General features: G+C 38.9%; 1 protein-coding gene across 1 annotated transcript in view; it reads left to right on the top strand.

Moving 5' to 3' along the window:
* LOC115428774 (ras/Rap GTPase-activating protein SynGAP-like) overlaps positions 1-25,278 on the top strand; it is a 113,101-nt gene that overhangs the window by 79,784 nt on the left and 8,039 nt on the right. Inside the window, exons 14-18 of the mRNA XM_030147988.1 lie at positions 7,969-8,550; positions 17,162-17,166; positions 17,754-18,279; positions 19,325-19,486; positions 24,411-24,622. Of these exons, the coding sequence (XP_030003848.1) occupies positions 7,969-8,550; positions 17,162-17,166; positions 17,754-18,279; positions 19,325-19,486; positions 24,411-24,622 (1,487 nt within the window). The remainder of the gene's footprint in view (positions 1-7,968; positions 8,551-17,161; positions 17,167-17,753; positions 18,280-19,324; positions 19,487-24,410; positions 24,623-25,278) is intronic.

Here is a 25,278-nt window from a genome sequence, read left to right as displayed (position 1 = left end):
ATTGCCCATTGTCAGGTGCTCATTGATAAATACATTGGACCCTTTGAGTTTCCTCCCTTGTTTCAACAGTGCAGTTTTGTGTTTTTTATTCACAAACCTGATGATGACCGTCGGTGTGTCACTGGCCTTTCTTCTGGGCAGAGGGGGACAAGCTTCAGTAGTATCACAGACCAGCTCCACCTCTGTAGACTGCAGGAAAGTATCCACCTGTTGTTAGAGGAGCTGACGTCCACTTCCCCATGCAGGTTCTTCCCTGTTGCCAGCAGTCACAGCCTTAGCATTTGACCAGGGCTTAATGTGAAGTTGATGACAAATTCCTTCATGTGCTATTGGGCAGAGGATCCTTTCCATTTGTGAATTCAAGTTATGAGGGTTGTGTTGAAGGGCTTTTGTTGTCGTAGCAAAATGAAAAATGTCTGACAATTTATGGTGACCTGCTACTTGCTTAAAACCGTTGTGGACATGTTAATTCATCTGCCACAGCATTTTTGTTTTCTTTTTTTTTGAACTTTTTTTGCAAATTTTGTACACTACAAATGTGCAAAGTCATCAGCTAATAGCAGCAGAAGATTAATAAAAGCATTGTGTATTAAGTTATTTTCAACTCAGCAGCTTATCTTTTTCCCCAGTTCTCCAGTGGAACATACAACGTGAAGGGGCATTATGGGCCCAAATATGTGCCACCAGAAACTAAATTTGAATCAGGAAAACTGAATCTGAATTGTATAATTTGAAATTGAATTTATTAGTTTTGAACTTAAGTCTAATAACCTGTAAGATTATGAAATTTAACTCAGTTTCCCTGAAACTATATTTTATCCTCACTGAAAATTCAGCTCTATACATTTTCAAAGTCAGTTCTCAAAATTCACTTTCAATTTACTGTGACAGACATCTGGGTAGTTGAGGAGGAGCAACTGAGCGCAGATACACAGGACTCCTGTTCAGCCAATCAGCACCTGCGTTTTTGAGCATGTACCATAGTAGTTGTCAAGGAAACGGAGGAAGTGCTTGGTGGCCCAGAAGTGTCACAACAATACAAAAGCCGCAATACAACACAATAAACCACAATACAATAAGCTATAACAAAAGTTATCCCACAGCGGAAACAGGTGGTGACAGAAGTGGACTCTGTGACTGAGTAAGAAAACCGTTGTTCATTAGTTTTAAATGATTGCTGATGCTAATGAACACTGTTGATACTAACTGTTGTATTTCTGTATTTTGCCATCTAGCCTTGGGCTATTATTATAATTATACAGTTAATAGTTAGCAACAAACTAAGCAATATTAGCGAGCACTGCTATGGAGCAAAGAACAGTGCATGTGCTCTTACAGAATCCTTCAGTTGTGTTTTCCTCTGGCTGTAACTACAGCCCACCAGCCAGCTCCGGTCGGATTAAGCCTGTCCTTCATTTGTCTTACAGATAAAAATGTACAGTCCGTTTTGTGGACATGAACTTGTAAGTGCATCCACTTTCTGTGGTTTATGATTGTTCTTTATTTGCGCAGCTTGAGACAAATAACATCAGTTACAACAGAGCATATAACGAATATCATTCCCATGTGGTATGAGCCTGTGAGCCCTGCTTCCAGTGGTACCGCTCAATAGCAGTGCTCGCTAATGTTGCTAAGTACGTTGCTAACTATTAACTGTATAATTATCATAATAGCCCAAGGCTAGATGGCAAAATACAGAAATACAACGGTAAGTATCAACATTGTTCATTAGGGACAGCAATCGCTTAAAACTAATGAACAACGGTTTTCTTACTTAATCACAGAGGCCACTCCTGTCACCACCTGTTTCCGCTGTGGGATACCTTCCATTATAGCTTATTGTGTTGTGGCTTATTGTGTTGTATTGCGGCTTTTGTATTGCTGTGACACTTCTGGGCCACCAAGCACTTCTTCCTCCGTTTCCTTGATGTACTTAAAAACGTAGGTGCTGATTGGCTGAAGAAGAGTCCTGTGTATCTGCGCTCAATTGCTCTTCCTCAACTACCCAGATGTCTGTCGCAGTAAATTGAATTTGAATTGTGAGAACTGAATTTAAAAATATATAGAGTTGAATTTTCAGTGAGGATAAAATATAGTTTCAGGGAAACTGAATTCAATTTCATAATTTTACATTCAGTTTCAAGTTTACTGGACTTGAGTTCAAAACTAATAAATTCAATTCAAATTATACAATTCAGATTCAGTTTTCATGATTCAAATTCAGTTTCTGGTGGCACATATTTCAGTCCATAAGGCGTTCATGTGCAATTTTGGAGTTTGTAACTAGTATTTACCATAGTCTCTATAGCACGTGAAGGCAGCATTCAGGCTGAAGGCCAGCCTCTTGTCCTTCTCAGCAGTCTGGGTGCGCAGAGCTTTCACTTTCTCGTCCAACTCCAGGATGCCTTTCTGCTGCAGCCTGACAGCAGAGGTTTCTTCTAAGACTTTTTATTGTCCTCGACTGTCTCCACCGGCGGTGTCTTCTTCAGAGCCATGAGTCTGACTCCAGCTGGAGCACAGTCAGGTGTTCGCCTGCTGCTCAGATCTTACATTAGTTAGTCAGCTACTCAGCAACTAGCTCTGCTCCTGTTTTCTTACTCCATATTTAAAATTTTATGAGGCTGACGTCAAACTGAGGTTTGAAGGACTCAGTCCAGCGTCCGTAATCCAAAATTAATTGTCAGGTTTAGAATTTTTGTCATAAACCCAGCACCAACACAGAAATTTCACCAGACAGACTGACAGGAACCAGAACTCACTTCCATTATCATAATTATATAATTACTAGCACGTTGACCCGTGGGGAACCATGGGGTCTAGATGTGGTAGTTTTTTATCCTGGGGAGAGCTGACGTTTGGGAAAAGATGTCATTTTAGTACTGTACTGACATGAAAATTGTTTGGTAAATCATGATATGTTTTCCATTTTCAACACACTGTGAAAGCTACAGCGCAGCTCATGGAGGGGCTCCCTGCCTCCTCTGCTGGCTCAGACAAGTTATAACAGTATTTTAGTGGATTATGAACGTGACAAAAGTCATATGATGCATCATTCTGTGCTGAGTGGACCCGTCTTTGCTTTTTCCCGTCCGCCGGTAGGACAACCATCTCTGTTTGTTGTGCCCAGTGACATACGGTCTGTTCCACCCATTTCTGCCACCTGTGCCATTGCTGTAGTTTGTGCAACATGTGCAGTCAGTCCCTCGGACAAAGCCGGGGGATTTTAGCATTATCTCCAGGTGCTCCTCTCGTGCCCGCACAGACCCACTTGACTTAACAATCTGCGTAATATTGTCGTACTGCAAAAGTTTGTAAGAGTGACAAAACAATAACAATGTCCCTGTGGCGCCATCTCGGATTGTTTGGGGAATTGAAATCTTGCGTTAAGTCAGTAATGTCCCGCTGTTCCACGTCATAGAAGCATGCCAAACTGCAGCAGTCAGCTCTCCTCCTGGCAACTGCTTAGCAATGGGAATTAAATCAGTTCCTCCTGACTGTTCCTCAACTGTAGGTACCAAATTGGCCAGTTAAAAACGTCTCAATTTCTCAGAACTGCACAGATACACACACACACACACACACAGATGCTCTGAGACCTTCCAGTATTATTATATAGCAGTGGTGGCTGCTCGTCTTTCAGAGAGGGGAAGCTCATTGTCGGCTTACATCAAAACAAAACAAAAATTGTCAGGTTATTTAAACATAAATTCATCATTCATCCCTCTGTTCCATTTTAAGAAAATGGTCAGTGATCTTATCATACCAAGTAAACAAGAAAACGTTGAAATTATGTTAAATTGAAACAAAGAAGTACAATGAGTGTGTTTTATTTGCAGTGCAAGAAATGAACAAGTCATTTGGTAGTGGTTTCTCCGATTTCCCAGCAGAATGTGTGACGGTATTAAACTGAACTGTGTCAGTGAAGGAGCAGATCTGAAAACAGCTGTCAATCAAACGGGATTCAGCCTTTTGACTGATCCTCCAATCAGCACGTGGAAGCCCAGCGTCTAGCCCAGCTGAGCTCCACCCACAGCTCCATTCACCCCCAGAGACGCTGAGCGTCCAGCAGCGGGACAACACAGTTATCCAATTACCGTCCAGTTTTGAGGCAATGAAAAACCTGTTCCACTCAGTCCCATTGAAGTGCATGGACACTGAGCGTCTACGGACAAATGCACTGAGCAGAGATGGAGGAGAAAACACAGACACGGGAATGGAGGAGAAGTGAACAACATCCAGTCTGATGATTTGGGATAAAACTGATTCTGAATGAACTCGTCTGTGAGATGAACGTGTTCTAACACATTTGGAGTCAATGAAATGTCAACACGACCGAACAGATTTAACCATTTAATTTGAGTCATTTTAGGGGAAGCCAAGCTTCCCTTGCAGTCTGTGAGAAATCGTCTGTTATGTAGATTCTGTAGATTGTGACAGGCTTAACTGGGTGAAGTGGAAGAGGAAGGTCTTCACCTCTGTATATGTGGCAAGATCATGTAACTTCTGCAAAATGATCCCCAAAAAGTATGTGCGTGCTTGTTTTTGTATGTGAAGTTTGTTTTACTCAAAATTCCCAACAAAATGCTCCTGACATGTTGTCAAGATTCACAATTAATAAGCTACCTCATGATTAGTGTTTAGCCTGTGGAACTTCACCGAATATTCATCACCTCACTCTGCCGTAAATGCCATCCATCTCATCATCTTTTGAGGTATTGCCCTTCTGATAGACTTGAATTTGCTCTTTCACTGAAGGGGTCTGTATGCGGTGCAGCAACATGAGGCTCTGGAATTTCTAACCATAATACTGTCAAAACTTGCAGCCTCCATAAATTTCTACTGGGAAAGGCAGAAAAAAGGCACAGAAAAAGAATAAAATGTTGCAAATCTCCCCAAATCACAGAGATGTCACTTCACACAGAAATAATATTATCACAGGGCGTCTGTACAGTCAGAACCTCACGTCACATGACATTCCTTGTAGGGCTGCACGCTTTCTTTTTAGGTGGTAGTGCTGTGACTAGCAAGTTAAAAATTTTAGAAGCACAAAGAAAAATTTAGTAGCACACACAGTCAGACAGTTAGTTAACGTGTTTATTAATTTGATACTGATCAGAAATTCTAACAATGCTGAACAACAGTTAAAGTGATTCTTTAAGCTTTATATTTCCTCCACCTGAACACAACAGGATGAATTTAAGCATTTTTAAACATGAAAAATCAACAGTACTGCACGTCAGTGAACAGTCTGTGCTGGTCTGATTTAGATATGGGTTATTGACAAGAAACAATTCTAATCAGTCCCATAATTCAAAATAGATTTTACTCAACAAAAATGTATATAGTTCTGTTTGACTAAACCAGGGCTGGTCAACCTGCGGCTCCGGAGCCTCATGCGTCTCTTCCTCCTCCTTGTAGTGGCTCCTCCCTTTACTGCGGTCAAACCAGCTGCCAACGTTTTTCTGGTGTGCTATTCATTGGACAGTTACTGTAGATGAGCTGAATTGAGCAAATGTGCCAACAAAAGTCAGGGCTCATTTCTGCTCTACGTTAAAGGCGCAGACGCAGACGGACGCAGGGTTCTGTCCGTCCTTTGTTTATTACTCACCTAATTCTGTCCGTTTTCTGGGAGCTTGTGGATGTGAACGCAGATGGAGAATTTGGAGTAGTACAACTGGGAACTGCGGAGGAAGTGTTGAGTTTTGAAGAGAATCATTTCCATAAATAGCCATACTTTTCATAGAGCGACTGTATGAGTATGAGTACTGTGTACTTTTGGAGTAATCCTACAACAGATTCCTTTCCAAGGTACAAAAGTGTGTTTTTTCATCTGAAATAGGCTTTAAGACTAAATTCAGTGATGAATAAAATTATTTTTCCAATAAGTACCTTGTGAATTTGGTATATTTGGTATTAGTCCTTCATATACTATTAGCACAAATACTATGAACTACTTTTACTGTGTACTTTTGGAGTAATCATACTCAAAAATCCCTTCCAAGCTCCAAAAGTGTTTATTTTCATCTGAAATAGGCTTTAAGACTAAATTCAATGATGAATACAATTAATTTTTCCAATAAGTACATTATGAATTTGGTATATTTGGTATTAGTACTTCATATACTATTAGCACAAATACTATGAACTACTTTTACTGTGTACTTTTAGAGTAATCATACTCCAGAATCCATTCCACACTGCACTTCTGTTTGTTGTATTCAGTGTTTGTAACAGATAAAATGTAAAAAAAGATGAAAACTTTCAAAAGTTTCTAAGCTCTGTTATTTTTTGTGGCTGCAGACTATTTTTTTTTTGGCGGAAGAGGGGGCAAAATGGCTCTGACTGATAATAAAGGTTGCAGACCCCTGGACTAAACCATATGCTTCACTGTGCTTGAAAACTTTGGGGCTTATACCGTTCGAAGGTTTGAGAGAGAGTGAAGGAGAGAGAGACACACATCGCTCGCAAACTGTCAGACAGGTGCTGCCATACAATACTTACAAAAAACTGCCTTTGTGGTTTGATCGTATACAAGCCAGGGAAATCGATACAATTTTGTATCAAAGGAGACAGCCCTGTCTGATGAAGAGGCCATGTGTGAAGAAGATTCACCATCAGACTCCATAAATGCTGCAGTACTACTGTCCTCCAAACGGCGTCTTAATGCTCGTTGTTGTGATATACTGAGGTAGAAACTACAGAAAAATACCTCTGCATTTTGCCTGAGGCTTCTTCTTGTTCTTAGTTGTAATGTAAAAAAAATGATACAAATGTTGCTGTTTCCTGGCACACATCAGTGAGGGTGGGAACATTTACCCACAAATGTAATTCTTTTGTATTCGGATTGAGAAGGACAGTACACACTTAGAACTACAACTCCCATGAAGCATTGTTCCAGCAACTGACGAATAGGACAAGAGACAGAAATACAGCCTAGTTTTCCCCTCTGTTTTAGACGTGATACTAGCGCAGCTCCTTCGCACTTGTGCTAGTGGATGCATATTTCTCTTCTCACAGAATGATTTTTAGTAGCAAATGCGACGGAAATTGTCGCACTGTCCAGCCCTGCCTGGAATAACCAAACAGAAACTATGGACAGAGTCACAAGGTCTTAAGATCAGAGAGGATTATTACAGATGGTTGAGGTAGTACTAGCCCAGTGTTTCTCAAACTGTGGGCCAGGCCCCCCGGGGGGGCGCAAAGGCTTGCCAGGGGGGCATGGGATCTCTCCTGGGGTTAGAACATGTAGCAGGTGGAACTGATGTTTTCGTGTTGGAGCACCCAGAACTCATTTTAGGGACGTACAAGAAACAAATCTAGTGCCACGGTGATCTGTCACTAGACTAGACAAACAGTTTAGGTTTGGAGAGTGGACAAGGACTGGACTGGAAAAGAAAAATGTGCAAAGTTTCTGTTTTTGTACAGTTTGCACTTTAATGTTCTGAGATGTGCAATGGAAATGGGCATAATGCAGCCACTGATACTGTTAAAATGTTCATCTTTGTTACCAAAATTTGTTTGTTCTAAAAAAAAAAAAAAACTTTATCGTCATAATTGTAAGATAATTGTTCATTTCCTATTTTTATCTTGAAAAATAGTGTCTCAGGGAGCAGTCTGCTTGAGTTTATTTGTATTGTTCAAGCAAAAATCTACATTATTTTTAATTTGCACAACAAATTATTCAAGGAAAAGCAAAAAGTATTGCTACAATATTGATGTTTCTTTAAATAGAAGTTATAATTGCACCACTATTACAATGTTATTGGGGTTCAGGGGGGGCTGGAGATTACTCTTCTGCCAAAGGGGGGCCCGACAGAAAAAGACTGAGAACCACTGTACTAGTCCAATGCACATAGGGCTTGAATCTGGCTGTATGAAAACCAAGTTCCAAGCACGTTTACAATAGAAAATGATGAGCAGTGCTTGCTAATGTTGGTACAGTAAGTGTTCATGTGTTTCTTCCTGCAGGTCCACAGTGTTAATAAAAGCGTCTCCATGATGGACCTGCAGGACTCTCGTATGAACAGCATCTCCAACCTGAACTCAGTAGGAGACATGCTCACCTCCTCTCAAGCCTCTATCGCCGGCCTGGGCCACAGCTTCGGAAACCTCGGGGGTCCCCTTCGAATGGGAGGGCATATGCCCGGCGGCTCAGCGGGCTCCGGTCTGAGGCTGAGCCAGATGGGCCACATAGGAGGACCCACCGAGTCCATATCTCAACAGCAGCAGCAGGCAGCGGCGGCCATGAACTTCCCCCTGTCCTTCCAGAACCCTCTGTTCCATCTGGCGGCCCAGAACTCCCCGGCTCAGTCTCAAGCCCCTCCTCCTCCTCCTCTGCTCCTGGCTCCAGAGCCTGAGAACGGACACCATGACTACCCGCCCACTTTTGGCAACAGCGCTTTCTCCCGCAGCGAGGACTTGTCGGCCCTGCGGTCACAGAGCAGTCTGGTGCAGCCCAGCATTGTCCACTCCCACAGTTACAGCGATGATTTCACCCGGCAGAATCAGAGCAACGACTACGCCTGGCACCAGCTGTCACTGCAGGTGCAGGTAGGAATCTGAGCGCAAACACCACACATTTGACAGCAACACATTTGATTTAACAGGAGTTTTATTTGGTGAAACCGTCTTCTTCATTTGACCTTTTTTTCGTTTTTCTCATTCTTCCATTATCAGCTCCTTTTGATTGATGTATTTATTTCAAATATGAATGTCAGAACAGAAGAAAATAAATAAACAAAACATTCAAGTATAAAACATATAATACATATTCAAAAAGGAGTGAGAAGAAGTACAACTTACAAACTCCACCCCTTCTCCTTATATAATTAATAACAATAATAACCTTCCTAATCTAAACATATCTGAACTATATACCATAATATGACTGATACTTATTATTAAATCATTTGGTTTCTGGCTTTATCAGTCAATCAATCAATCTTTATTTATATAGCACTTTTCATACATTAGGGATGTAGCACAAAGTGCTTTACATATAAGATTAAAAATCAGTACCACCACCCACCCACCCGCACACACACACACACATGCACACACACGCACACACACACACACATGCACACACATGCATACACACATGCACACGCACATACACACACACGCACACATATGCACACAACACACACACATATGCACACACACACACACACACGCACACATATGCACACACAGACTTAAAAAGACTGACTGAGCTGGAGAGGACCAGAAAGTAAAAGTAAAAGAGGAGGTGCTGTCTCAGGAGCCATCCGCACCAGGAGGCAGCTGCCGACCCCGGCAACCAGGCACCAGCGACACAACAGGGACCCCCACCCACCAGAAAGGAGCAGACCCCAGTGAAAGAAGGCGCCATATTATTTATATTATTATGAACAAATATAATATGATTTATATAAACACATAACACAATAACACATATATGTAAATACATATTCATACACAGATCTATACACACACATATACACACACATACACATACAGACACACACACACACACACATATATATATATGTATATATATATATATATATATATATATATATATATAATATATATATATATATATATATATATATATATATATATACAGGGTGGGGAAGCAAAATGTACAATATTTTGAGGCAGGGATTGAAAGACAGTGTATGACCAATTAGTTTATTGAAAGTCATGAGAATTTATTTGCCACAAGAAAATGTACATAATAGAAAATGTTTTTATTCTGTGTGTCCTCCTCTTTCTCAATAACTGCCTTCACACGCTTCCTGAAACTTGCGCAAGTGTTCCTCAAATATTGGGGTGACAACTTCTCCCATTCTTCTTTAATAGTATCTTCCAGACTTTCTGGTAATAGTTTGGCTCATAGTCATTCTCTTCTTTCCATTATAAACAGTCTTTATGGACACTCCAACTATTTTTGAAATCTCCTTTGGTGTGACGAGTGCATTCAGCAAATCACACACTCTTTGACGTTTGCTTTCCTGATTACTCATATGGGAAAAAGTTTCTGAAAAGGTATGGATAATAGTGTTAGGTATGATTATGACATCAGTATATGTTTGGGTTCAAAACAACTGACGTAGTGTCTGCTGAGAAAAACAACTAAATGTTCATTGTACATTTTGCTTCCCCACCCTGTGTATATATATATAATATATATATATATATATATATATATATATATATATATATATATATATATATATATATATATAACTCTATATTAAATCTGTTCCACAGTCTCACCCTGCTGACTGAAACACATAAACCCTTCCTAGTCGTGTGTATTAAGTGAATATTAAAGTTACTTTTCCCCCTTAAATTATAACCCCCCCCTCATGAATACTGAATGATTTCTATATATTTGTTGGAAATAGATTATTTTTAGTTTTGTGTGTTATTTGAGCTGTTTGATAGTCCACAATGTCTGTGAACTTGAGTAATCGTGCTCCTTTAAGCAGAAAGTAAGCTTTTTAACATGTAATCCATATTTCTGTCTTTTGTATCTTACATAATACTAACCCTTAAGGATCTGCAGTTGTATGTAGATATGTAAGTCTATAATGAAGGGTCTTGGTAAGTGAATGGCCAATGCAGCAGAATGTTATGCAAACGTTCTACCTAACTTATTATTGGTTGAAAAACAGAAACACTTAATTATGCAAACACTGAACCAACTCTCAACTTAATGGTTTTACATTTAGAAAATAAATAGAGATAAATAGAGATATAACCTTTGTTTTACATTAAAGCTGTAAGAAAAGCTGAAATTAGAATGGGTGGTTTGTGACGGGGGCCAGAATCTGAAAATTCACACCTTCCCTCTGCAGCAAATCTAAATATAAATGTAGCTGAACCTGATGTCGTTTCTTGCCACTGTGGAAAAGTGAAGCTCCTTTTCTAAGCTTCTGTGTGGAGCCATGGAGCTGAGCAACACGATGACATCTGACTGGATCTGAACAGCCAATACAGCCACTGCTCATGTACTTCAACCCCCGTCTGCCTGAAAATACCTGAGAGGGAAAAAAGTCTGTTTTCAGGCTTTAGAAAATCTACCCCATGATAGGCCACTGAAGTAGGTGCAATTCTGGTCTGCTCTCAGATCACATAATTACAGTATATACACTGTAAAAAAAAAAAAAAAAAAAAAGGGAAAAAACCAGTAAAAAAACGGTGTTATTCCAGCAGCAGGGGTACCAAAAAAAATACTCTAAAATAACGGAATATAACCATCTCACAAAAATACGGTAATTTCCATAATTAAAATACAGTTTTTTGCCCTAACTTATGTGAGATTTTGCATATTTTTTTATTTTTTAATTTTTAATAAGATTATTTACATGTATTAAAACAATCAAATTACCTAAAATATATATATAAATAATTTTCAATGAGACTCAGTTGTCCAATCCACTGATAAAAACTGTATTTGGGACAGTTTATCAGTGCTTATACATGTTAACATTCACAAAAATACATCTATTCAACATTTTGGTTGTGAACCTCCTGTAATTACACAAGATATTTGTCAATTACAAACAAGTCTGGTTAAACTGACAGAACAAATACTTCTTTTACAGTTAACTGTCAGTAATTTTATCTGGTTTTTATTTATTTTATTTTTTTTTTACAGTATTAAACTTTAAATAACAGTTTAATCTCATAAATAGAAAATAAATATTTGTGAAATTATGATACATTTGCAAATGTATTTTAACTGTGAAAAAAAGAAAAAAATTTATTTTAAAAAATTGAAATTTTATAGTTATTCACAGTTACATTTTTTCGTGCTATTTTCCATTTGACGTGTAAAATCACAGTCTAGTTTTGTCATTTCATTGATATTTTCCTGTATCTTAAAAATACAGGAAAAATCTGTAAAATAACAGTGAAAATTCTGTTAAATTACAGATTTTTTTAACAGTGTAATAAATGTAAAGGGATTTATTTATTTTACCCAATGAAATTTAATTTATTAATTATTCATTCTATGCCAAATTTCCCATCATACTTAGAGTGCTACAACTTATTCTTGCAGTTCACTGGACTAAACTTGGTGAAGTTTTAGAACAAACACCACAGGAATTAAATGTCACATCAGACCAAAATAAGCAGAGAGAGAGAGAGACACACTGGAGACACCGAATTGTGTGTGTGTGTGTGTGTGTGTGTGTGTGTGTGTGTGTGTGTGTGTGTGTGTGTGTGTGGTGCTTGACACCTGCACTCTTTCTCAGCCGTGGACCTTTCCTCTCTCGTCTTCATCTCCTTCCAGTCCACACATCATGAACAGAACGGTCCAGAGTGCAGACAGTCAGTGCAGAGGTGCCCCCTCCACTTCCATGCTTCAGTGATACACTTATTAACAGATGGAACAAACACAAAGGTGCTTACAGTTGGAGTCCGTCTCCCTCAGTAACTGAAGACAGTTGTATTTAGAAAGCTACAACTGAATACATTTCCAAGGGCAGTAATAAAATTTAAGCCACAGGGCTCAAACATGCGGCCCAGGGGCCAAAACTGGCCCACCAAAGGGTCCGATCCGGCCCACAGGATGAATTTGCAAGGTGCAAGTTAGGGCATTGAACTCTAAAATAATGTCATAATAACCTATAAATAATGACAACACATTTTTTTTCTCTTTGATTTAGTGCAAAAAACATTAAATTATGAAAATGTTTACATTAAGAAAACTGTCTTTTAATAATAAAATGTGAACAACCTGAACAAATGTGAACAACCTGAAATGTCTGAAGAAAATTAGTGTAATTTTAACAATATTCTCCCTGTTACTAAATGTTTTGTGCCTTTGTAGATTTGATCTGTAATGCACCTGTAGAAATGATAAGTCAAGGCAGAATATTGTTAAAATTTTACTTATATTTCTTAACAATGTCATTTTTTTCAGGTTATTCACATCCTTTTTGTTTGGATAGTTTGTAAATGTAAATACTGGCATAATTGAATGTTCCTTTTTGCATTAAAACACTTTGGAGTTGTCATTATTTATTGGCTATCATGCTATTATTGTACTAGTCCGGCCCACTGCAGATTGAATTGGACTGAATGTGAAGATGAGTTTGACACCCCTGGTTTAAGCAGTATTTAAATATCCAGCTGCGACATGGGACACGTTTATGTTCGATTTACCCCGGGTGCAGACAGTTTTAAAGCCAACTTCAAACATTTGTCAGTTCATGTCAAGGAGAATGGACCCCAGTGGAGACTGAAGAAGTACAGTATGTTGAAGTGTAATATCACTGAGGGCCAATGGATGCTGCTCCAACAATATTTCATTGCAGTTCATCAACTTAAACTTTATGAAAAGACAAAACTTCAATTAAACTGTCTTGTGTCTGGTACTGTGGAGTACAATTCTTGTACTTGATAGAACAGCTTTTAATGAAACACAAGTATCAGCCTCTGGGCTCTGTTTTGATGGTGCACTCTGGATGCAGCTCTATCACAGCGATTAGTTTACTAGAGCGTTTCTGGATAAAATCCTAGTGTTTAATGAAACTGCTATGTAGAGTTGAGCTGTTTCTGTCCCATCCCACTACCGATGCAAAAAGCGAGGTGTGGACAAACTCACATACTTTTATGGAACCAAACACATTTCTTCAACACTACCAAATTCTGAAAAATGTCCTGTCTTGTCATACCAGTAAACCTCATGAGCATCAGTACATGCAGCACATGTGGCTTTTCCACATTGTTATTCCATATTAAGTTAACAGACATAGTTAAGGTGTGATCATTTTTTACAGTGTAAAACTGCTTTGGAAATATACCAGGGTGCTAAAGCTTAGAAGTAAAGAGTTGAAAGAGACAACGTCAGTTAAATCACATGAGCTGTGCTTCCATAAAATGTCAAGTGTATTTGTACAACGAAATTAAAATTGTGCCAATACAGAAAAGTTACATTAGGCTGTAATACACAGAGCAGAAGAAGAAGATGTTTTTATTATAGAATAGACTTTATTTTGCCGTTTGCACAGATACATAGTATAGGTACATCGGAATTCTTGTGCGTTTCCCTGAGTCAGAAAAGGAGTTAGAAAAAAAGGTAAAGATACGACAAAAAAGACAGATACAAAACAAACAGCCAAAACATGTAAAAAAAAAAAAAAAAAAGTTATTGCACATACAAGCACAAATACACATTTGTAAAATAGACTATTATAAAAAAGGAGTAATAATAATAGTATTGAGAAGTAACAAGTTATTGCACATTTGAATTAGAATTAAAAGTACTGGGATGTAGTTAGCAGGTTATTGCACATATTATTATCCTTTATTTAACCAGGAAAAAAGCTCATTGAGATTAAAAGTCTCTTTTTCCAGAGTGTCCTGGCCAAGACAGTGTAATGATCTGAGTACGGAAACTGAACCCAATTGCAAGACCCAGAGACAGACGTAAAAGTTCACTGTGTTTATTAAACACAATAATAAATGACAATTCACAGACAGAATTAATAAGCAGATCCTTGAAGAAAATGACAGGAACGGAGATTAGGCTTCACCACCCAGACAGGTAACATGCGTTGGTAACCCGACTAGGAAAAAACAAAGAACTGTCAGAGTCCAAACCAGGTCATACACGGGAAAGCAAACGGATGGGCAACAGGACATTAGGAACAGGCAGGCTCATGTACCGGTAAATCAGGCTGAAGGTCGAACACACGTAGAATCAGCTGGAGGCAGAGGCACAGACAAGGGTTGGGCAGAAAGGCAGGAGTCAAAAAGGCAATCCAGGTCAAAAACAGGCAAACAGACAGGATCCAAAAAATACTGGTAAGGATCACACAGAGGAGAACACAAACTGGCACAGAACAAAGGGAAACACAGGGCTTAAATACACAAGAGGGAGGGGAGAGAACGAGACACAGGTGGAACAAATCATGGCGGGGAAAGGTGATCACACAGGTGGGAGTAATGGGAACAGGAAGCAAAGACACCAGACATGACACATGAGGAGGACTTAACAAAATAAAACAGGAAATAACAGACAAGACAGACAAACCCAGACTAACGTCTGGAGGCTGATGTGACAGGCAGCAGCAGAAGTTACACAAAATGGAAATCACAGCCATGCATCCAAACTAAAAATATACATAAACCCAATGAAAGTCAGTCCTAAAAACAAACTGAAAACTGATAAGAACATGTATATAAAACATCAGCATTATTTTAAAAGGTTTTAAAAGTATAACAACAATGTTCCTTAAAAGCATGTCAAAGCCAAACCCAATTTAATCAATTAGAAAAACATCTACACCCACATTTGTTCTTTTCCTATTCCAGTGTTAATGGTGTCCATCCAAATGTTCTGGGGTTGGATAGGATTTTTCCTGATGATGACTGTAGAATAATCTGATGGCCTCTTTAGTCCACACTACCAAGGGAATATCTGAATATCCACTATTGTGGGAATCCGTCAGTTGGCCATTCATGAGATAAATATTCACTCTATAGTAAATAAAAGTTGTTTGCCTTTTCTCATGTGAAAGTACAAAATGGGGATGATGTAAGGTAAGGCTCAAATGTACAGGGTGGGGAAGCAAAATTTACAATGAACATTTAGTTGTTTTTTCTCAGCAGGCACTACGTCCATTGTTTTGAAACCAAACTATTGATGTCATAATCATACCTAACACTATTATCCATACCTTTTCAGAAACTTTTGCCCATATGAGTAATCAGGAAAGCAAACATCAAAGAGTGTGTGATTTGCTGAATGCACTCGTCACACCAAAGGAGATTTCAAAAATAGTTGGAGTGTCCATAAAGACTGTTTATAATGGAAAGAAGAGAATGACTATGAGCAAAACTATTACCAGAAAGTCTGGAAGTGGAGGAAGCAACAAAAAACGTACCAAAGCTTTTATTAAAGCTCTCAAATCCAAAATCCTAAAGGATCCAACCAAATCCATGAGAAAAATGGCAATTGAACTTGAGGTAGACAACAAGACCGTTAGAAACGCAGTAAAATATGATTTGAAGTTAAAATCTTACACAAGAACACCAAAACACTTGTTGACAACAGCTATGAAGGAAAAGAGATTGAAAGGTGCAAGAAAATTATTACATGGTTCAAGAAAAAGTCCTCCATTGTGACGATCTCTTCAGATGAAAAGATCTTCACTGTCGATGCTGTTCTGAACCGCAGAAATGACAGATTTATCGCAAAATCGAAAGCTGAGGTTAAGGGGACATTCAGAACAAAACATCCTGCTCAAGTTATGGCTTTTGGTGTTGTGGCTTCCGATGGAAAGAAAATGCCTATAAAATTCTACAAAGCTGATGAAAAAATCAAAGTTAATACTTACTACAAGACTCTGAGATACCAGGTACTGCCATGGCTTAAAGCAAACTACCCAGATGGAAATTATGTACGGACACAGGATGGTGCTCCAGCCCACACAGCTAGAAAAATACAAGATTTCTGCAAATTCAACTTTAGCAATTTTTGGGAATCATGTTTATGTCCGCCTTCTAGCCCAGATCTAAACCCTCTGGATTCTGCTGTTTGGGGCGTTTTAGAACATGCTACCAATAGAACCTCACACAGCAATGTCGACTTTCTTAAAGATACTATTAAAGAAGAATGGGAGAAGTTGTCACCCCAATATTTGAGGAACACTTGCGCAAGTTTCAGGAAGCGTGTGAAGGCAGTTATTGAGAAAGAAGGAGGACACATAGAATAAAAACATTTTCTATTATCTACATTTCTTGTGGCAAATAAATTCTCATGACTTTCAATAAACTAATTGGTCGTACACTGTCTTTCAATCCCTGCCTCAAAATATTGTGAATTTTGCCTCCCCACCCTGTAAGGGATCAGTAGTGGTATCATAGTTAACCCTACCTAGAGCCAACATGGCAGCTCCCTTACTCGTAACCTATTGATATCCTGTCTTTGAATTTTGCCTTAAATTTAGTATGAAAAGTACAGAGTTCATTCAACCAGTCATATGGCTTTCATTCAACTGCAGAGCAACAGGGAGAGATCCTGCAGCAATTTCTTTTTTCTTTTTTTTTCCTTTTTTACATTCTGATGCAGTCCAGACTTTGAAACTATAGTGAAAGGTGTTATTTAGCCAGTCAGAGTGTCAAAAGAGCTTTTATCAGTTTATTGTGGATACAGGAGAGGTAAAGGGCTAAGAAACAGGGCTGTGTATTGGCAAGAATCTGGAGATAAGATACAAATCACAACACTAGGATCACGATGCGATATATCACGATATATCATGATACTGTTAAAGAGGCAATTTTTTGTTTGTTTCTTTTTTTTAAATCATTATTTCCTGGAAATGTTGAATTACACCATAAATCTGCACAAATTCTAAACACATTTTTGTTTGATCCCAACAGGATCTGATGTTCTATCACTGTGTTCAAACTGAAATTCTGTTTTACAGACATTCCAGTTTCAGATCCTGTTCAAATGTTCAGATTCTATTAGTTCAGAACTAACATCAGAACAGTATTTGAGTTCAATCCTGACAAAAGAACTACCATTATTTAATAAAACAGTGTTAAAAAATAATAATAAATAAAAAATAAACAAAGCAGAAAAACAAAAAACAAAACTGAACCTCCACGATATCTGCATTTGAATAAATACCTAAAAATATCGATACAGTATTGTGGAATGAAATATTATGATATATTGCAGAACTGATATTTCCTTACAGCCCTACTAATAATGGCTTTTGTTTGACCCTCTGTCTCCTCAGGAGTCCTCCAGCAGCAGCACCTGATGGAGTCACCTCTCAGACGGCCACTGGGACGGGCACCCCGGCTTCTTTAGCCACGCCTCCTACTACTGTTCACCCAGTTCGTCAGACATCCATCGCCCAGCAGCACCTCAAGTCACAGCGCTCCATTAACACCCCGGCCACTGCCACGCCTCCAAAGGTTCGTCCCCAGAGTAGAAACCTCCTCCTCGACTCCAGCGACGCCAGCTTCAGCGGCAGTCAGCCTAAAACACGACAAGCTCAGCAGCAGCAGCAGCAGGTGCAGCAGCAATCACAGCAGCAACAGCAACAGCAGCAACAGCAGCAGCAACAGGAAACACAACTCTCAGTCACAGACAGTCCAGCTCCTGGGCTCCCATACCAGACCAGCTCTGCCAAAGAAAACCAGGGCCCGCCGGCTGCGGCAGACGAGTCTACAGACACACCCACCAAAAGCACCAAGAAGCCTCAGTCCCAGCTGCAGCCTCCCCAGCAGCATCTGCTCAAACCTGTGGCCAATAAACAGGTCAGTTCAACACCAGCACACAAACTTTAAAGGACACTTAATACGACCAATATTTTGGGAGATATTCCAATATTTTGGAATCCAGTAGCCTTAAAATCACGTTGCTATGCCCTGAACGTTTTGGCGGTGACTGCTGGACAAATGTGGTACAACATGCAAGAATACACAACAGCATAAAAACGACCACATCTAGAACTGTGGATCCACACCAAGGTTCTAATAGTGTGGATTTTTCATTATAGTTTAGTTTTATTTAGTTTTCACTTCTGATCTTCTTCATGTTTGGTATTTTTTTTCTCTAATTCAGTTTGTTTTAATTAGTTTTTAGAGCAGGTTTGCAAGTTTTTATTAGTTTTCTTTTTTTTTTTTTTTTTTTTTTTTTGGTAAATGCTTAGTTTTAGTTTAATTTTAGTTTTTTTATATCTTTTCTCTTCTTCTGTCATCATATTCAAATAAATCCCAGACAGGACTCTACTGCTTTCTCCCAACTTTAGTCTCCATGTTTCCAGGTAGAGTGGGGACCAGAAGACGACTGGAAACCACAAGTGAACACAAGTGACGGACCAAAAAGTGTCGTATGGTGCCGCTAGCTAAAATTGCTTGAGTGAAATAAATCACTTTCGTATCAATCCGAGATTGACAAAGACGAAAACGAAGGGAATTTTATTCAGAATTTTTATCCGTTTTAGTCAGTTTTATAAACACACAATACAGTTTCAGTTAGTTATCATTTTTTTCTTTTAATTATAGTTTTTATTTATTTCAGTTAACGAAAATGTTTTTACAATTCTAGTTTTTGTCATTTCATTAGTTTTCGTTAACGATAACCTTGGTCCCCACGGGTCAACACTTATTATTTTTCAGCAGTTCAAGTAAATCCATCCTTTGACAAAGCAAATATAACACTGCTACATGAACTAACTGTATACATGTGAAATACAGGCTCAGGTGTCCCAAAAATTCTTCTAAGTCTTGAAGAGTTTTACTTTATTTTGGCGTTGTTAATATCTAAACATGCATGAAAACTTCTTTGTTGTTGTTGTAGGGTTCTCAGTCCAACTTGACCACCACAGCCCTCAATGAGCGGACAGTGGCCTGGGTGTCCAACATGCCACACCTGTCTGCCGACATCGAGAGCCTGCGGCCCGACCGTGAGGGGCAGCTGAAAGAGTACTCCAAGAGCATGGACGAGTCACGACTAGAGAGGGTACGTGCGTACATCTGTTTTCAACGCTCTTCAAAGATGGACATTGACTCATTTTTTTTAATAGAAATAGAACACCAAATACCTTATAAATTAGGAATTGTAGAATTGGAGCAAGATAAAGTGTGGCTGGTGTGATGTGTCAGCCCTGTGATGAACTGGTGAAATGTCCAGGGTGTATGCCGCCTTCACCCGTAAGTAGCTGGGACAGGCTCCAAGTGACCCCCGTGACTGTAGTGAGGATAAAGCGGGTTCAGAAAATGAATGAATGGTGTGATATGTCCAGAAGTGGGAGAAGTACCTCGGTCCTTTATGTAGATCACAGGTGTCAAACATGCGTCCCGGGGGCCAAATGCAGCCCGCCAAAGTTTCCAATCCGGCCCGTGGGATGTTTTTGCAAAGTGCAAAAATTCAGTCTTGAATTGAATTAAGCAAAAAAAAAAATTTAGCTTGAATTAAGGAAAAAATCTTGAATTAAGCAAAAAAAAAAAAAAAATCTTCAATTAAGACAAAATAAAATTTAAATTTAGCAAAAATCTTGAATTAACAACTTCAAATATTTACCTCCGCCAAGGAGGTTATGTTTTTGCCAGGGTTTGTTTGTTTGTTTGTTTGTTTGTCTGTCTGTTTGTTTGTCTGTCCGTTAGTGTGCAACATAACTCAAAAAGTTATGGACAGATTTGGATGAAATTTTCAGGGTTTGTTGGAAATGGGATAAGGAAGAAATGATTAAATTTTGGTGGTGATCGGGGGTGGGGGGGCCCACAGGGGGGGCCACTGATCAGCCTTGGCGGAGGTCTGCGCTCTCCGAGTGCTGCTAGTTGTCTTTGTTTTAGTGCAAAAATAACATTAAATTATGAAAATATTTACATTTACAAATTATCCTGTAACAATAAAATGTGAATAACCTGAACAAATACGAACAACCTGAAATGTCTAAAGAAAATTCAGCTCAGTTTGAACTCTTTTCTTCCTGTTCCTCAGTGTTTAGTGTCTTTGTAGATCTGATCCAGAATGCACATGGACTAATGAGAAGTTGAAGCAGAATATTGTTAAAATTGCACTTATTTTTCTTCAGAAATTTCAGTTTTTTCAGGTTAGTCACATCTTTTTTGTTGGGATGGTTTATAAAAGTAAGTATTTTCATGATTTCATGGGGTTTTTTTGCACTAAAACATAGACAAATATTTGCAGTTGTCATTAGTTATAGATTATTCTGTTATTATTTTACTGGTCCGGCCCACTGCAGATCAAATCAGGCTGAATGTGGAACCTGAAAGAACATGAGTTTGAGAGCCCTGCTGTAGAGGATAAATATAACCGTTTTATTAATGTCAAACACATGTAAGAGCTTTTTACCCCTCGACCATCAGGCACAGGGGTATTGTCATACCCTGCAGCGTCCGTCTCTGTGTGTGTGTGTGTGTGTGTGTGTCAGTACAATTACTCTTCCTAAAATGGCCTGATCTTCTTCATGTTTGGTATTTGGGTGCCACTTTTGGAAGCTCATGGATAAATTCTTTGTGTGTCAACGTTGACCTTAATTTTAAAGGTCCAGTTTGGGTTGACATGTCAGTTTTGGATGCCAAACTAGAGCTACATTTTTCAGGTCTTTTGGGGTCAGTGCATGGACATGGGGGAGAGATAGAAGCTAGTACAGATGAGGTAAGGCACAGGTGTCAAACATGTGGCCCAGGGGCCAAATCCAGCCCGCCAAAGGGTCCAATCTGGCCCATAGGATGAATTTGTGAAATACAAAAATTACACTGAAGAAATCAATAATCAATGATGTTAAAATCATTTTAGGTCAGTTCATTCTAAAGTGGATCAGACTAGTAAAATATTATCATAATAACCTATAAACATTGAAAACTGCAAATTTTCCTCTTTGTTTTAGAATAAAAAAGTAAAATTAGAAAAAAATGTTTACATTTACAGACTATCCTTTTACAAAAAAATATGAATATCCTGAACAAATATGAATAATCTGAAATGTCTTGAGAGAAGTATGCGGAATTTTATACAATTTTCTGCCTGTTACTAAATCTTTAAGTTGTGATTCACATGTATAACTGGTCAACTTCAGTGTAATATTGTTAACATTGCACTCTTTTTCTTCAGAATTTTCAGGTTCGTATTTGTTCATGTTATGTTCAAGTACAGTTCGTAGGTGTAAACATTTTCATGATGGAATTGTTCTTTTTTCACTCAAAAACATGGAGAAAACTTTGGAGTTGATGTTATTTATAAGTTCTTAACCTATTATTTTTATCATTTTACTGGTCCGGCCCACTTTAGATCAGATTAGGCTGAATGTGGAACTGAACTGAAATGAGTTTGACAGCCCTGAGCTAAGGGGATAAGGATATTTGTAGGGGAGCAGGGAGCAACATACTCCGTCATGTTGAGCAGGTTGGTTTACGACACTCAGTCTGACTGAGAGGGGCGTGGCCTGGGGGGGAAGTGACGTATGTGCAGACCCTCTATATCCTGTTGAGTAGTAGTTGGTAAGGGCTGGATTGGGTTCAGATAAGGCGACATGTGATTGTCTTTGTTCAATGACATGTTGCCAGTATGTGAATCCCACAGTATATATGATGATGAGCTGATGAAGAAAACCAAGAAACATGCTTTCTGCCTGCAGTCTAACATGGTGGTGGTTCATGGTGACTGGGGTACATATTACTGGTCTTGGAGAGCTCACATTCACTGATGAAACTATGGATTCCACCATGTATCGCAGTGTTTTTCAACCTTGGGGTTGGGACCCCATGTGGGGTCGCCTGGAATTCAAATGGGATCGTCTGAAATTTCTAGTAATTGATTAAAAAAAAAAAAAAAACAACTTACTAATAAAAAATATATGGTGAGTTGACAGAGACAGTCCCAATCCATAAAAGACAAACTGTGAGTCTGAAACTGCAGCACTGTGGTTCTGTTTATCTGTCACATGTTCACTGTGGTCAGTTTCAGATGCTGCAGCTCTTTCATAATTCATAGTTTCAGTTCTTGTTTGTTCAGTATTAATTGTCCTCCTTGCAAATCACAGCTGGACTGACTGGACAGATCCTGACCAAGGAAAATCACATTCTCCCTTTGTGCAGTAATCTACACCTGGATTTACTGCCTCCGTCCACAATAATAGACATTATATAGACTAAATGTCCTCTAAAATTAATGTTTATTTGCAACATAGTATAGCAAACTATTCGAAAACAAATTAATATTAGCAAAAAAAAAAAAGTCTCTGTTTAAAACGTCTGGGGTCGCCAGAAATTTATGATGTTAACATGGGGTCACGAGTCAAAAAAAGGTTGGGAACCACTGATGTATTGCAACATTTTGAAGGAGACAATGATCTCTCCCTGGGAAAGCTTGGTCAAAGAGCATCACTCCAATTACACCAGTGTCTTTCTGAAGAAGTAGCCTCATCTAAGTCATTCCAGCACTTCAAATCAAATGTTATTCATGTTGTGCCAAATCATGACAAAAGGTATCTCATGACACTTTACATTTAGAGCTCTAAACCAGACCCTTTTTGGACATGAAACACAAGGTTAAAGAAGAATATTAGACAAAAGTCCCAGCAATGATTCAAGACTGATCAGAAAACCAAGGTTTTCACATTAAATATTGCACTTGGTGCAGATTCTAAGTGATTGCGCTATTAAGTTGGACTCATAACTTCACAAATCTGAACTGTATCTTCGTTTTGTGGGGTAGCAATTTTGTTTGTGCAAATAAATCAGTGTCTACGTTTTAATGAACTTCGTACATCTAATGCAGCTGCTTGAAATGTTAGCACTAGTAAATAGTTCACAAAAGAGTGTCACCCCTGCACTTTAATGATTTCACTCCAAGTCTAATTTTTAAAGAAAACTAGAAAAACCCTCGGAGAGCGCAGACCTCCGCCAAGGCAGATCAGTCCCCCCGCCCCCCGATCACCACTACAATTATACATTTTTTCCTTGTGCCAATATCAAAATTTCCTGAAAATTTCATCCAAATCCATCCTTAACTTTTGGAGTTATCTTGCTAACAAACAAACAAACAAACCCCAATGAAAACATTCAGAGAACGTTCAAAAATGAAAGTGTTCAGAGAACGCAAACCTCCACCAAGCACCCTGAACAGTGTGCATGTGTGGAGCCACTATTTCTGTTTAAATTCAACAGTTTCCAGGTTGTTCCATTCAGCAGAAAAAGTTGAAGCTTGGTACCAGTCATGTGTCTGTCCAATTAGATTCAATTCCAATCAATATTAGTTGAGTTCTAATTTTAAATGTGTGGTAAATGGGATTTTCAATGTTAAATGTAAATGTCCACAGAGTCCACATTCCACAGTGGATGTGGACAATTTTGTGCCAGATACAAGATATTGTTCTAAGCTACAGGTGGATCCAGTTGGAGGCTAATCGGAGTTGTTTTGAATTTTTTATGAATTTTCAAAAATTCCTCAATGATGAGAGATAGGAAAATTGTAGATGCTGTGACCTTGCTGTGACCTTGAACTTTGGCTTATTTGGCCCAAAATGTAATGGGTTGGTCCCAGGGCCTAGGCCTATCTGTGGGGAAGATTTGGGAAAGATGGGTGGAATGGTTTTCCCGTAAAGTTGCTAACAAACAAACAAACAAACACGCAAACAAACAAACACACAAAGTGATCACAGTGCCTCCTGGCAGACGTAATAACATGTTGATAATTCCAAACAGCTGTGCACACTGTGTCTGTGGAAATCTGTCAGAGGATGTATTGTTTCCATGAGCGATTTTTTCTGAAAACACATTTTACGGTTCACATGAAGCAATTTCACACAGAGCAGCTCAACAGAAATGGTCTTGTGTCTGAAAGTTTTATTGGACACTGATAGCAGGAATATTTCTGGCAACCAGACATCTGAAGTGACTTTACCTCATTGATCTTTCAGGTGAGAGAGTATGAAGAGGAAATCCATTCTTTAAAGGAGCGGCTGAAGATGTCTCATCGCAAGCTCGAAGAATACGAGCAGCGGCTTCTAACACAGGAGCATCAGACAAACAAGATCCTGCAACAGTATCAGAACCGCCTGGAGGACAGCGAACGGCGCCTAAAGCAGCAGCAGCTGGAGAAGGACTCGCAAATCAAAGGCATCATCAACAGGTAATTAGGGTTCAGACAGTATGGGAGCAGAAAGACAAGAGCCTGAAATTCTCCAAACACAGCTTTCACCACTACATCAACCCTTTTCAGCTGATTCACAGTGATGCTGCTGTGAAGTTCATAGGTAATGCATAAATTCAGAGGGTAGATACAATTAACATTTTTATAACATTAGGAGAAGAATCCGACTGTCACTCATGTTTATTGCCTTAAAACACCAACGCACATGCAATTTCCCAACTAGTACGTGAGATACTGTGTCATCTGTACTGTTTCCTAAAAGTGATGTATTTGCAGATGTAATAACAAACACAATCTTACAACAACGTGACCAGAGGAAAAAGCACCAAAGTGGTGACCAATGACCCAACTTGAGAATGTTGAGAATGTTTACATTTTTAGAATTTGCTGGGTTGTTCACTTCTTTCTTCATTAACATTGTTATGTCAACCACACAACCAGCGGCAAGACACCGAGACATTATATGACAAGGTTCAAGGTTTGAGCTGCATGTTAGTGACATTAAGGGCAAAAATTCCAGTTCTTGGTTCTGGACTGAAAATATATCAGTTTAGGGTCAAATTTTCTCAGGAATCTGAATCTGAAATCATTTATGCAAACTCTTTTGTGGTTTTCAAATCACTGAGCCTTTATTG

This window comes from Sphaeramia orbicularis, chromosome 11 (assembly GCF_902148855.1).
Source record: "Sphaeramia orbicularis chromosome 11, fSphaOr1.1, whole genome shotgun sequence".
Taxonomy (NCBI): domain Eukaryota; kingdom Metazoa; phylum Chordata; class Actinopteri; order Kurtiformes; family Apogonidae; genus Sphaeramia; species Sphaeramia orbicularis.
The sequence above is the reverse complement of the archived record's forward strand: the minus strand, read 5'-3'. Positions and strand labels throughout refer to the sequence as shown.